At 41.6% G+C, this 13,858-nt stretch overlaps 2 protein-coding genes across 3 annotated transcripts in view; one reads left to right on the top strand and one right to left on the bottom strand.

Moving 5' to 3' along the window:
• Positions 1–747: 747 nt before the first annotated feature.
• Positions 748–13,286, bottom strand: FSAF1 (40S small subunit processome assembly factor 1). Its single transcript, XM_004467082.4, has 7 exons — positions 13,155–13,286; positions 9,654–9,997; positions 4,010–4,066; positions 3,009–3,104; positions 2,787–2,873; positions 2,117–2,169; positions 748–1,032 (listed from the first exon to the last, which is right to left on the bottom strand). Exons 1-7 carry the CDS (start codon positions 13,240–13,242, stop codon positions 894–896), a joined length of 864 nt encoding a protein of 287 aa, XP_004467139.1. The 5' UTR covers positions 13,243–13,286; the 3' UTR covers positions 748–893.
• A 70-nt stretch (positions 13,287–13,356) lies between these two features.
• The window catches only part of GNPAT (glyceronephosphate O-acyltransferase), a 34,427-nt gene continuing 33,925 nt past the window's right edge, over positions 13,357–13,858 (top strand). The window contains exon 1 of one of the 2 annotated variants that reach the window (XM_058309543.2): positions 13,357–13,606. In XM_058309543.2, coding sequence (XP_058165526.1) covers positions 13,529–13,606 — 78 coding nt within the window. In that variant the 5' untranslated portion in view covers positions 13,357–13,528. The remainder of the gene's footprint in view (positions 13,607–13,858) is intronic. The other variant, XM_058309544.2, reaches the window with a different exon arrangement.

Here is a 13,858-nt window from a genome sequence, read left to right as displayed (position 1 = left end):
AAAATTACCATATCTGCAGTTCTTTCATGATAAACATTAAATCATTTAAAAATTAAAAGGCAATTTATTATAAGGATTTATAAAACAGTACAATTTTTTAAAAGATTTATTTCCCTCTCTCCCCTCCCCTCCCCACCCTGCTTTTTTGCTGTGTCCATTCGCTGTGTGATCTTCTGTATCTACTTTGCTTTTTGTCTTCTCTTCTCATTTCTTCTCCTCTAGGATTCACCAGGATTTGATCCTAGGGACCCCTGATGTGGAGAGAGGTACCCTGTCAATTGCGCCACCTTCTTTCCTGATCTCTGCTGTGCCTCACCTTGACTCTCCCCTTTGTCTCTCTTTTGATACGTCATCAACTTGCTGCGTGACTCACTGGCGTGGGCACTGACTCACTGTACGGGCACTCTGCTTGCTGCACAGGCACGCTTTCTCTTTTTTTTCACCAGGAGGCCCCAGCCCCAGGGATGGAACCCCGGTCCTCCCATATGGTAGGCAGAAGCCCTATCACTGAGCCACATGGAAAAAACAGTATAATTATGAAAATCATATTACAAACAAATAAACAAAATACCAGTGAAAATGAAACTAGAATGAAACTTGCTTAAGAATATTAAAAATTATTTACAGGGAAGCAGGTGTAGCTCAGTGGTTGAGCACTTGCTTCCCAGGTATGAGGTCCAGGGTTCAATTCCTAGTACCTTTACATTTACACTACAGTGGCCCATGTCCAACAACACCAAGAAGGTATTAGAGTAACTAGAAATTTTATTATTATTTTTTTAATAAAAAAGTAGTCTGTGAAACAAGAAATAAGAAATTTCTGTAAGTCTTGTAGAGATCCAGCTTCAGAACAATGGCAGTTTTCTATTCATCTTTTAATTTTATAAAGTACTTCATTTAGCTACTCTGGAAGAATTTATTTTCTTGATATCAAATGGACTCAGAATCAATGTCCCATTTTTGAACTTTCCAACCTGTCCAACCTGTCCACTTGATAAAATACTGGGAGCTGATTTCTTCTTTTTAGATTTCCTATAATTAAAGCAAGAGGAAGGAAAAAGAGATAAGCTTATAAAAAAGGATCACAGTACCACCCACAAGCCACCACGATCTGGCACCTGCCCAAGTCCCAGGTCTTCTCCAGCGCACCCTGCCCTGTCCACACCGCAGCCCCCGGCCTGCCTGCAGTTCCCTAAACATGCCAAGAGCCTTTCTGTCTCAAGGCACTTGTTTCTCCTCATGGAATGTTCTTCTACCAGATCTTTCCAGGCTGCCTCCTCCTCTTCTCCCAGCTGACTCATATGTCACTGCTCCAGAGTGATTCCCCAGGACATCTGGTTATTTCTCTCTCCCAATGTTCTATTTCAGCCTCCTCACAGTACATGCTGGTACCTAGCAGCTTATTTATTTGTTTGTACGTTTTTGTCTGCTTCTCTTCTCTAAATGTGAGCTCCTTAAGGGTAGGGATACTATCAGTTTGATCACAGCTATATCTCAACCACTAAAATACTGAATGCCTGGCACATAAGAAGCCCTCAATAGGTAGATATATGTGGTCAGATTAACTGACTATCTTTTGGTATGTACAAGCTTTCTAGGAGGCCAAGAAAAAAGGTGATGACAAAAGAAGTCAATTTTGAAACATTAATTCGAGAGAGAAAGGCACTTGAATAAAAGCTAATAAACAAGCATAAAGCCACAAAATCAATGTTCCATTACTCAAAATTATGGTATGTCACCTTACATGGTACATCAAAGTACAGGAGACAGACACAGACCCAGAGCTGGCTATTTTACACCAGGCTCTTGCAGAGGGGAACAGAAGACCTCTGTTTGAAAATGTCAATCTCTGCCTTTCCACTGGTCATTCAAGGTGCCTGGATTTTGAACTGGGAGACTGGAGAAGGTTCCTGATTCAGTTGTGAGGTAGTGGTTTGATTTGGTCAATTTACTAAATCCTATCTTCCCCTTAAAGGGCTTGACTAGAATTAAATAAGAGATGGTTAAGCATTCTGAGAGGTTACAAAATAATGCATAAAGTCAAGGTACTACTTTCAGAACTAATCAGTGTGTTTATCCACATTATTTAATCCTAGCACCTGATGGCATTACTCACCTGTCTTCCTGCCCTTTCCTCCTCTTCTTCTTGAAAATATCTGTGTCCTGGGCCTGATTTCAGAATTTAAGATAATGTATGTCAGTTATGGATAATGAAGATTTTTTTTTTAGAAAGGCATGATGTTTGTGACCACAAACTACCAAGATACTCATTATTTTCAATATTTTTTCAAGTGGGCAGCATATTAAACCCAGCAGATTCAAAGTTCTAACCTGAAACTCTTTGCAGAATGTGAAAGGTCACTCCACATAATACTGACAAGAGAAATGGCAAATCTGCCATTTTAGGTCAAAAGAAGGGAGCAAAACAACCATTTCCCTTGTGGTTTTTCAAAGACCCTTGTGTTCTGTACAATGTAAAATGCAAACAGTGACTATCTAAAGGGAAAGATCAAAGTAGCTTGCTTTATTTTAACAGGAATTTGCTATTTCAAAGCAGTTCTTTAATGTAAATATGCCAAATTTCTTGGCTCATATTACAAAAGTATAGCCGATTCAAAGAAGTAGAGAGAGTGAGATCACTTTATTCTGTTGTCTAGGTTGCTTTCTAAGCAGCAGGGTACAGCTTTCCTCAGTTTTCTTACAGAGTTGGATGGGCAGACTGTGGTAAGTTGCATCCATCCTTTTGTCCCACTTTAATGTAACGAGGAAAATGACATTATCCCTACCATTCTCTTTTCTTCTTCTTTTGCTGTCTTTTTTTCTTTGATTTGCTCCTGCAAAACCTTGTAATTCACATAACTCTTTTTGGGAGGCTGAAATGGAAATAAAACGTCACCAGCTTTTATTTTGCATAAGCTTCCCAGTGTCAGGGCCTCCCCATGCATGGCTCTTGCTTTCCCCTTCTCTGCACTCCTGCCTGGTAACGAAAGGCAGAGGCAGTCCCTTACCTTGGCGCCCAGCATAATGGCACGTTCCTGTTCTAAAACCCTTTCCTTTCCTTTTCCATAACCTGTGATCCCAAACCGGTGCACTTCCAAACGAGCCTGTGACATAAAACAGAATTAGACCCAAGTACATTCCAATAATCCCACCCATAAAACACATTCCCTGGGCAGAGCTGGTGTAACTCAGCGACTGAGCACCTGCCTTGCATGTATGAGGTCCTGGATTCAATCCCCGGTACCTCCTAAAAAACAAAAAAAAACATCCCCAGGAACAACACATTTCAGACATGCTATGCTGTTTCTTAAATACATTTTTGTTGTCTCACAACCAGCAACAACTACAGTTGGCAATAATTCTGTAAGGGCATGGTTTAGGGAATTCTATAATACAGGTTGAGTAACTTTCTGCTGCAATGTTACCATTTTTTCACATCTTTTTCTCCATTTAATTTGGAAAGCTGAAGTAAAGAATTATTTCTGCATAAATTAGTGGTAGAACCAGAAATAAAAAGCAGAGCTCTGTAGTACATTATGATGCTCTCTAAAATAAGCTAGTAATTATAAAGGCAATAACTGCAACTTAAAAGTACCTCTTCAAACATACCTCACACTTAGAAACCAGTTATCACTGCAGCTTCTAATACATATCCATGCTTTTTCCTTAAAAACATACTTAGAAAAAGTCATCATTACCTGCTCTTACCAACGGAGTTGCTTCCTCCTAGTCTTTTTTTCTTATGCATTTTAAAAAATCTAGTTACAATCACAGAACACACACAGCCTACTTTTTTTAATTACCATTGCACTACTGGCATTGTGGTCACGTCGTCAAAACCATCATTTTAAAATGACTGCATAATAGTCAATAGAGTGTATTATACATATAGTATATTTTACTTCATAGTGTAATTTCCTTAACCATTTCCCAGTTGGTGAACATCTGAACAGATTCAAATTTTTTATATTACAAATAAAGCTGCAAATTCACAATTCCAAAACCATACCTTTTCGAAGTTAAATTCTTGTATATTCACGTCTTTCTGAAGGACACTAGTTTTGGTCTGAAAAGAAAAAAAAAATTCTTCCTAAGATCACCTATTACTATATCACTCACTATACAATATCATGAAGAGAGTAGAAATGTTTTCAAAAGCTTTGAAACTTGCCCTGATGCCTAAATACAATAATATAAGCATATTGTACAGAAGTCTAATTAAAAACAGAAGAAAAATGGAGAATATATATTTTTTAAGGTTTTAAAAGCTTAAGAAAGGACTGATGAGAAACTGAGACAAAAGAAAAGATGGTAAGAAAGAGAGAAAACAGTGTCTCTGTCTACGGATCATGAAGAAAATTCTGATTGGTAGGAAGTTTAGAAAAGGATGACTGTTTAAACAGGGATTTTAGAAAAATGTTATATTTTCGTTCTCTTTTTTTCTTCCCTTTCATCCATTCATTGGAATAATGGCTAACAAAACTCCCTTGTGTTGCAAGTTACTTCCAGGAACATTGGTTTTCTAGGAATGATTCTAGGAATGACATGATTTGGTTTATAATTCCTAATAGAAAATGATGCTGCTGCAAATGCCTGCAAAATATTGTGCCTCTATATATCAACATATCCTCTGGCCATGGTTACCAGTCCAAAGAGTTGCCTGAAGCTTGCGATTTTTTCTTTACATTTAAAATATAAGCTTTATTTTAAAGAAACACAGGAAATAGTCATTTTTTCACAAATTGTAATAAGACACTTAAAATAGAATTTGATGTTAAACATTCTTTTTTCATTTAAAATTTTTATTGAAGTATATCGTTCCTATATGAACATACATAGACAATAAGTATATAATAAAAGTTGTGAACTTAAAAAACAAGCATGCATATCATCATTCAGGGCTCCCAGGGCAAGGCCAAGAAGTGAAGGCGAGCAGACTACTATTCCCAGGAACGCCCTCCTTGCCCATCCCCTTCCCCTACGTCTCTCTCCCACACTTGTCACACTGACCACATCTGTAGGCATTTTAAGCTGTGGCTGCAGAGAAAGGGGGATGAGTGGCTCCCATTTTCATTTCAGCCATTTAGTCTCTTGCACCCACTCCACTCAATCTGGTCAGAATGGCTCCTCTGGGGCATGGGCCCTCAATCCAGGGCCCAGGTAGCGACCCTGGGGTTTCTGCGAGTGCCTCCTTTACTGAGGACCTGCTTGAGCACGAGATTGAGAGGAACCATGCTAAGGCATGACCAATGAGGGGAAGTAAGAGCCTATTCCCAGGAGCCTGAGCTATTCCGTAGTCAGGGCACACTGTCTTTCCAGGGGGCTGCACTCTAGTGATTCCAGTGGAAGAAGAATGTAACGGGCATGGTGATTTAAAAAACAAAACAAAACAAAACAATGACTTATTTCCTCCCTAACCCCAGAAGGGCTGGCTCCAGAAGGTTGGGATCATCCCTGAATGTTTATGTGTCAAATTTACTTTCACAAAATGTATATAAATAATACAAAAACCCTCTGGGGTTTCTAGTGGCAGCTGAAATAGTCCCACATGTGATCATGAGAAAATAAGCCACTTCTTACACCACTGTGGAGTAAGCTCCTTTGATTCAAGTAGTTCGTTCTGCTGTGAATTTCAGAATCCCCACTTCCACTGTTATGTGGAAAGTCCCTCCACTGTTTTGTGACAGTGAAATGCATCTTGATCATGTCAATATGTGCCATTCACTGTGTCCGATTTCTGAATCATGTTCCAGTTGCTTGACCCAACCACTTGGGCTCAGGACTCAGTTTGAGCATAACTGTATTAACTTTTTTCCAGATCAGTATAATAAAGGAGTGATGTGCAATTAAAAAAAAAAAAAGATAGGCTAATTATTTCATGGATGCTGAGTCTATCAGTACCATCACACCACTATCTAACTTTTATTTTAATAAAATTAAAATTTCTATTTTTCTCTTTTATTCATAGCTTTACTATCACTTCAGTATGTTATTAACAATGCACTCTCTGATTTAGAAACAACCAGAGGTCCCCTCTGATTTCTTTCCCCTCAAACTCACTGTGGGAGGAGGCATCACTATCCTCAGGCGGCACTTGTCCTCCTCTCTTCCAGGCACCCAGCAGGACAGTACTTCCCCGCTCCTTGACGTGAGGCCTGGGCTACATGGCTTTCTTTGGCGAAAGAATTGTGGGCAAAGGAGATGTAGGCCCCTTCCATGTGGATTCAACTCCTCATCTTTCCCCAAAGCAACCAGCCATCTTCCAGATGGTGGAGCCCACCTTACCCTGGATGGGGTGTGGAGCAGCGCACCTGCCCCGCCAATCCTGGGTGAACATAAGGGGGGGGATAAAAGGAACGTTTGCTTTTTAAGCCACGAAGATGTAGGGATTGTTTCTTATATAAACTAACCTATCCTGGCAAATACAGCCACACTCTCCCCCACACACACACAGATAATGTTTGGAGCTTTTGAGAACTTGTATGTTGGACAAGGAAGAAGGAAGGAAGGTATAAAAAGAAAGCACAATTTGGAAGAAATGTGTGGGAGTGAGGGATGAAGGCAGGCAGTCCACCAGACTCTGTGAACTTAGCCATGGGCTGAGTTGATGACCAACAATATTTTCTGCTGTGCTGCTTGGAGTTTTTTTTGTTTAACCCATTTAGTTACATAGTCCAACTTCCTCTATTCAAAGATTGTTGGGTAAACAAGCACTTAAAAAAAAAAAAGCAAACATTTTTGGAATACTAAGAAGTTTAGCCATACCTTAGTGAGTGTCAGCTACTTTAATTAGATTACTTTCTTCCTAACACCTATGTGACACTGGACTCACTAAAGAAAAGGGAATGTACAAGGTACAGAGTTACCAGGTACTGTAGAAGCATGGAGAATTTCATGTGGAGTGTGGAGTGATGTAAATATTACACAACAATGCAGGGCACAGAGAACCTGGGGAATGGGGTGATATCTGAAGCAATTTGGCAATAACTTGGGAGAATATCCAGTTGTCTAATCATGGTGTGAACATCCTGGGAAGTAGACTAAAGGACAAAGAGTCTGTGCTGTGAGAGAGTACACAGGCTTTTAAGCCAGAAAGCCTGGAGTTTAAATTGTGATGTGAAATATGAATCACTTCGGATTCACAATCCTTTATCTGCAATCCTTAAGGCTAGATTCTAATTTCAAAACTCAGATTTCTTTTCATATTTTAAAAAGGCAATACTGTGAATATACTGAACATTATGTACCACTCCTATCAGGGTTGAAGGCAACAACCCATAAGTAAGCACATAATGTTTCTGCAGCAACATCTGCATATTCATGCTAAATGGGATAGACAAAAATAATTTTTAAAAAGCCTCAGATCACCTCAGGTCAGCCAACCAACAAACTCTTTGTTCTTGGACCTACAGAGGCTTTGAAATTACTAGCAAATTAATTAATCTCTGTAAAATGAAGACAAGTCACAGGAAACTGTTGAGGGTTATATAAGATAATGAATGAGTTAAAAAATCAGCACTCTTAGTACACAGTAAATACCCAATAAATATTAGCTATTATTATTAACAACTGGTGACAGGGCTTAGCAGCAACCTACATGTACCTCAGTCCAGGCCATAGAATTCAAGTGCCCCTTTTGATAAATAATACAGTATTTATTCTTTTTATTATATCTTTCTTATCTCTTTCTTTTAAAATTAAATTTTATTGAAGTATGTCATTCATACATGAATATACACAAATAGTAAAATTTGTAAGTTTACAAAACATATGTATCATACAAGGCTCTTATGTATCACCCTACCACTGATACCTTGCATTGTTGTGAAACATTTGTTACAAACTATGAAACAGCATCCTCGAAATATTACTAACTAAAGCCCATCTCTTACATCTGGTATATTTTCCCTTCAACCCACCCAATTATTAACACCCTATATTAGTATTACAAATTTACTATTGCTCAGGAGAAAACGTTCTTATGTTTGTCCTGTTAACCACAGTCCATCATCCACCACTGTCTTATCCTTTCTTTAACCTAGTCCACGAAGGAGGCAAAGATAATGAAACAGGGACAGTGAATGATGTGTTAGGATGGGCCAATGCTAAGGATGGAGAAAGAGCACTGATAAACACCTGGAGCGAAGTAGTACTTCAATCATTTTGAGCTTCACATGACACTTTGATTTCTTAAAAACATAAGAACTTTTTTCCTCAAGGACAGCCTTGTACCCAGAAAAGAACAGTCATTCCTCAAATCACAAGTCCAAACCACCCCAATTCAAACCTGGAACACTGCAACAAACCCCTGATTCAGTCCTTCAAACCTCTGCTGATTCAAACCTCTGCTATTGTTCATTTATAAGATGACCAGCTTGAGGGCTCCAGCCACCCCAAGGGTCAAGCAAATCCATTTCTTGGCCCACCTCTAATAGTCCCCAGTGTCCCGCTGTATTAAGGCCTACGAGTTGGGAAGGTGACTTAGACTCCTAAAATAACTGGTAGATATATTACAGAATGCACTAATAACCTTTGAGGAAGAGATGTCGGTAATCTTGACGTCAAGTTTTGTCTGAATTTGAGAAAAGATTACAAACAAGGTTTTTAAAACCATAAAAAAGATGTAGTGAACGCTGGGATCGAGTATGCTTGTAAAGAACGGTGCAAGGCAAACTATGCTCATTGTCTTTTTCTGATATACAAAGGTTTCTGGGACATGGAAAATGTTACAGAAATGGGATATCTCAATTTTAGCAATGAATTTGATAGTCATTATGAGATCCTTGTGAAAAAAGTTTGGATGAGCAGCAATATGCTCCCCATGGACTGAATTTTGAACCAGATTTACAAATACTGTCTGAAAGAGGTTGCTGCTTGGTAAAATTAGACTGCTCTTCCACTGGAACGTAAGTTCCATGAGGTAAGGATTTTTGCATGTTTTGTTCAGGGTTATAGCTCCAGTGCCTAGAATATTGGCTGACACCTAGTAGGAACATCAGAAATATTTGATGAATGACTGAATTTTCTCTGAGCAACTGTTCAAGCAGAAGGCCAGTGATCAAAGCTTGCACATTCCAGAGAAAGTCCCGTTTTCATGACTTGCCCTTGGCTGGCTGGCTCCTATAAACTGAGCACTTAGAATATTCTGTCTAAGAGTGTTTTTACATGCCTGAGGACTTAAGACGTGTTATACCAGCTTGTTCAAATAATTTATACTAATGACATGATTTATGGTGAACTACTACTTTCCCTCTGGAGGTGTAGTGCCTCAGTAACTGAAATTAGCCACAGAGATGCTCTACAGTCATATAATTGACCCCCGATAAAAACCATGGACACCTAGGCTTGGGCAGGCTTCCCTGGTTGGCAACACTTTTCACATGCTTTCACATTGCTGCTGGGGAAATTAAGTGTGTCCTGTGCGCAACTCGCTTGGAAGTTTGTGCCTGGTTTCCTCCAACCTTTGGCCCAGGCACCTTTTCCTTTTGCTGAAATTTTACTCTGTATCCTTTTGCTGCCATAAACCATGACTGTGAGTACAACAGTTTCTGAGCCTGAGTCTTAGGGACCCCTGACACAGCCTATACAGATATTCAGCTAATTCCACAATACCAGTGGTTTCACTACACAGTATAAACAAATTAGCTCATTACCTTTGTGGTCTCGTTTTGATCCAGCCTCAGTTTTCTTTTTTTATTCCTGCTGTGAAATTCTACCACTTCTACATGCTTCCTGTTGTTCTTCAGGGGAGAGGGAGCTATTGTAGCAGTGACTTCTGTTTCTGAGGGGAAGTCTACAGAGGCCACTGCAGGAGTGCACTGAAGCTCTTCTCTGAGTTCTTTGAAGAAGCTGGAAGCACTTCTCCTTTGACCTCTTACAAAGGAACCAGGTGGAGGAGCTGATTCCTCTGCCAAGACTGCCACAGTCCTCAAATCTCTCTTCTTGTTTTCCCTTTTCTTTTTGATCTTTTTTTGTTCTGTTTCACCTTCTGTCTCCCCTGTTTGTTCAAATACAAAAAGGCAAAAACAAATATCTTTGGTTTTAGCTTTAACCAATATCAAATCATATGAATTCACTTTGCATATGCCACAGTTATAAGCACCCAAAAGTACACACAAAGAGACTATTTTTCTCCAAATAGGATTGCATTTGCAGAGAATTTAGACTTCACAATGCACAGTAATCTCTACCATCCTAACTATATTTGTGTCTTTGACCCTTACTTTAGCACAATTACTTTAGTCCCCACATTGGTGTTATGGCCAGTAATCCCACAGACTAGAAATCCCAGTTGCTTTGCATTAAAAATGTCTTCTGCTGCAGCTAGTCTTTCTTTTTAATGCTTTCTAGGATTACAAGTAGGTGTAATAGTCTTCCAACTTTCTTTCGCACAGTTAAACATTAAGATTAATCTAAGACTTACTAAGATGCACCTAAGGCTTACCCATTTTTTTTTAAGGCTTACTCTTTTTTTTTTTTTTAAAGATTTATTTATTTATTTCTCTCCCCTTCCCCCCCCACCCCAGTTGTCTGTTCTCTGTGTCTATTTGCTGCGTCTTCTTTGTCCGCTTCTGTTGTCAGCGGCACAGGAATCTGTGTTTCTTTTTGTTGCGTCATCTTGTTGTGTCGGTTCTCCGTGTGTGCGGCACCATTCCTGGGCAGGCTGCACTTTCTTTCACGCTGGGCAGCTCTCCTTACGGGGCACTCTCCTTGCATGTGGGCCTCCCCTACACGGGGGGCCACACCTGCGTGGCAGGGTACTCCTTGTGCGCATCAGCACTGCGCATGAGCCAGCTCCACCCGGGTCAAGGAGGCCCGGGGTTTGAACCCCGGACCTCCCATGTGGCAGACGGACGCCCTAACCACTGGGCCAAGTCCGCCGCATCTACACTTACTCTTAATGTCTTTATTTTCTACTAAATTCCTATACCTACTCTATTCAAACTCTGACCGGTCACCAGAAAGTTCTGACCAAAATTCTAGCTCTAATAATTCACCTGCAGCACAAATACTATAGAGGTCACTGTGATGGTTTGAAGTTGTATGGATGCTGGAAAATTATGTTCTTTTTTTTTTTTTTTTAAAGATTTATTTTTATTTGTTTAATTCCCCTCCCCTCCCCCGGTTGTCTGTTTTCTGTGTCTGCACGGGGAAGTGTGGGCGGCGCCATTCCTGGGCAGGCTGCTCCCTCCTTCGCGCTGGGCGGCTCTCCTTATGGGTGCACTCCTTGCGCGTGGGGCTCCCCTACGCGGGGGACACCCCTGTGTGGCACAGCACTCCTTGCGCATCAGCACTGCGCATGGGCCAGCTCCACATGGGTCAAGGAGGCCCGGGGTTTGAACCGCGGGCCTCCCATGTGGTAGACGGACGCCCTAACCACTGGGCCAAAGTCCGTTTCCCGAAAATTATGTTCTTAAAGTTAATCCATTCCTGTGGGTAGAAACCTATTGTAAATAGGGCCTTTTGACAAGGCTACTTCAGTTAAAGCTCATTTGTTTAGAGTATTCAGTTAAGACGTGGCCCAGGATGGGTCTTAATTCTCTTATCAGAGTCCTTCCTTACAGAATGAAATTCAGAAAAAGAAAGCCAAAGAGGCTGGAGGCAAAACAAAACCCAGGAGAGAAGGGAAGGACAAGCTGACACTGCCATATGCCTTGCCAATGGACAAAGAAGTCCAGGCTAGATGGCAGCTGGTCTTTGGGAAAGAAAGCTTTGCTTGATGATGTCTTGATTAGGCCATTTTTCTCAGCTTCAAAACTGTAAACTTGTAAACTAATAAATTCTGCTTGTAAAAGCCAACCCATTTCTGGTATACTGCTTTTGGCCACCCATTAGACTACAACAGTCTCTAAAAATCAGCTGATCACTTATGTTTGTTTCTATTTGTTTAGTCTTTTACTCAATAAACACTAACAGTCCACTAAACTTTGCCATTAAGGTTATAAAAATGAGTAGATTTAGCCCATGCCTTTAGAACTCCTAGTCTAATGATTTCCAGCCTGTATTCATGTAAACTACACTTAGGATTTTACAGAATAGTCTTTTCCTCTAGGTTTTAAACTTCTGAAGTTAAGTCTTTTCTGGCCTCCCACATTCCCAAGAGCACGCTGATTTGTTGTCCACAGTTTAATTCAATAACAAGTGCCGGGTCTGGAGCTAGGAGATTGGAACGTGGGCTCTGCACAATGACTAGCTATGTGAACTTCAGCAAGTTTTTTTAACCTCTAGTGCTTTTTTTACATTTGTAAAAGTGGGGTGAATAACAGTACTTATTTCACAGGGTTGTTGTGAAAATTAAATAAGTCAATACACGAAAGGTATGTAGTATATGGTAAATTCTCAATACATTTAAATGTATTATTCTTATTGTTTAGGTGAGCTTAGAATTTTGAGATCCTGATCGAAAATAAAAAGAAAATACCTATCTTTTGTAACGTCTTTATAAATTTAAGAACTGCTTTGGTGCTTAAAGGCACCAAGGCCTTATTATCTTTGGTATATGCACAAAGGCTTTCAACTTCCCCATATCAAGTTCTACAAAGCACTAGGGGCCGTCTTCCTGCCGAAGTGCCAGGTGGGATACCAATCCCGCTTTTTAATTTTTTTCTCTTCATCAAGATAAAGGAAGGAGTGCATAAGTGGGCCAACTTATAGGTTGTGATGGGAGTGGGTGTAGTTCAGTTATTAAGCACCTGCTTCCCAAGTATGAGGGTCTCAGGTTCAATTCCCAGTACCTACTAGAAACAAAAACAAACAAAAACCAAAGCACGTTCTTCAAGGTCTCTGGCAATAGGCCCTGAAGAAGGCTAGTGAATTACCAAATAAACGTCCCAGAAGTGAAAAAGTGGGCTATTTGGAGAGTCCAAGGCCCTGTGTACATGACCACAGTTCGAGCCTTAGTGCTCCTGACAGGCCACCACATCGGCCCCCTACTTCAGGCAAGAGCTGGGAAATTTGATTCATGAAGAATCAACAGAGGCCGATCTAAGGGGGACGGCAGAAGGGTCACCTCAGACGGGAACGAAATGTCCTGGAGGAACTATCGGAACCAGGTCCGATGAGCTGGGGTACCGGACGTGCAAAAGAATCTCTAGCCTAAAAGCGGAAGACAGCCTGTCAGCTCTCCACGTGGGCTCCGGAGGCCCCGCACTCACCGAAGTCGTAGAGGTTCTGAAGCAGAGTGTCCAGGAGTGTCTGAGAACCTGCAGGCGCGCGGGACCCAAGCGCCTCCTCTTCAGCCATTGTGCGGCGCGTCGGGGAGGCTGTCCCGGCCCGGGAATTCCAGGGGCACTCGCGCCCCCAGCCCACATCTGCGTTTCCGGGGGACCGGCGCGCGTGCGCGAAAGGTCCGAGCGCAGCTTCCGTCCTGGTTAAAATGGCGGCGCCCGGGGTCCTCTGGAGTGGTTGTAGAGGGTGCCGCCGCCCTAGGCGAGGTCGGGCCGCCCTGCGCGAAAGATCCGCCTCCAGCTGCTGCACCACCACCGCCTAGCAAGGAATCGCAGGCCTCACCCGGGACGGCAGCCGCACGATGGATTCGTCTGGTTCTTCTAACTCTTGTTTGTCCGTCGGCTCCACCAGTCCCAGAGCTGTTGCACTCCTCTACTCGGTAGGCATCCAGGGTCCTGAGCCCGGGGCGGGGTCGCGAGAGAGGTCCCCCTTCTCCCAGTCCCGGCTTCCTCCCGCCCAAGAATCCTAGACCAAAAAAGTGCGTCCGTATCTCCCGAGAGGGATTAGGTGGTTGGCTTGGTTTCCAAGGTAACGGTGTTTGCGGTGTGGAAACGTGTGTATGCTTTTGGAAGTTTCTGTTCGGCTTCAGGAAGCCCCTGGATATAGGAATGAGGAGTGAAAATTGGAGTCT

Source organism: Dasypus novemcinctus, chromosome 13, assembly GCF_030445035.2.
Source record: "Dasypus novemcinctus isolate mDasNov1 chromosome 13, mDasNov1.1.hap2, whole genome shotgun sequence".
Classification (NCBI taxonomy): Eukaryota; Metazoa; Chordata; class Mammalia; order Cingulata; family Dasypodidae; genus Dasypus; species Dasypus novemcinctus.
The sequence above is the reverse complement of the archived record's forward strand: the minus strand, read 5'-3'. Positions and strand labels throughout refer to the sequence as shown.

Coding starts and splice junctions, on each gene's coding strand:
- FSAF1 (XM_004467082.4), bottom strand. CDS start 13,242: ATGGCTGAAGAGGAGGCGCTTGGGTCCCGCGCGCCTGCAGGTTCTCAG. Junction 9,998..13,154: donor TCAGAACCTCTACGACTTCG/GTGAGTGCGGGG, acceptor TTGAACAAACAG/GGGAGACAGAAGGTGAAACA. Junction 3,105..4,009: donor AAGAATTTAACTTCGAAAAG/GTATGGTTTTGG, acceptor TTTATGTCACAG/GCTCGTTTGGAAGTGCACCG.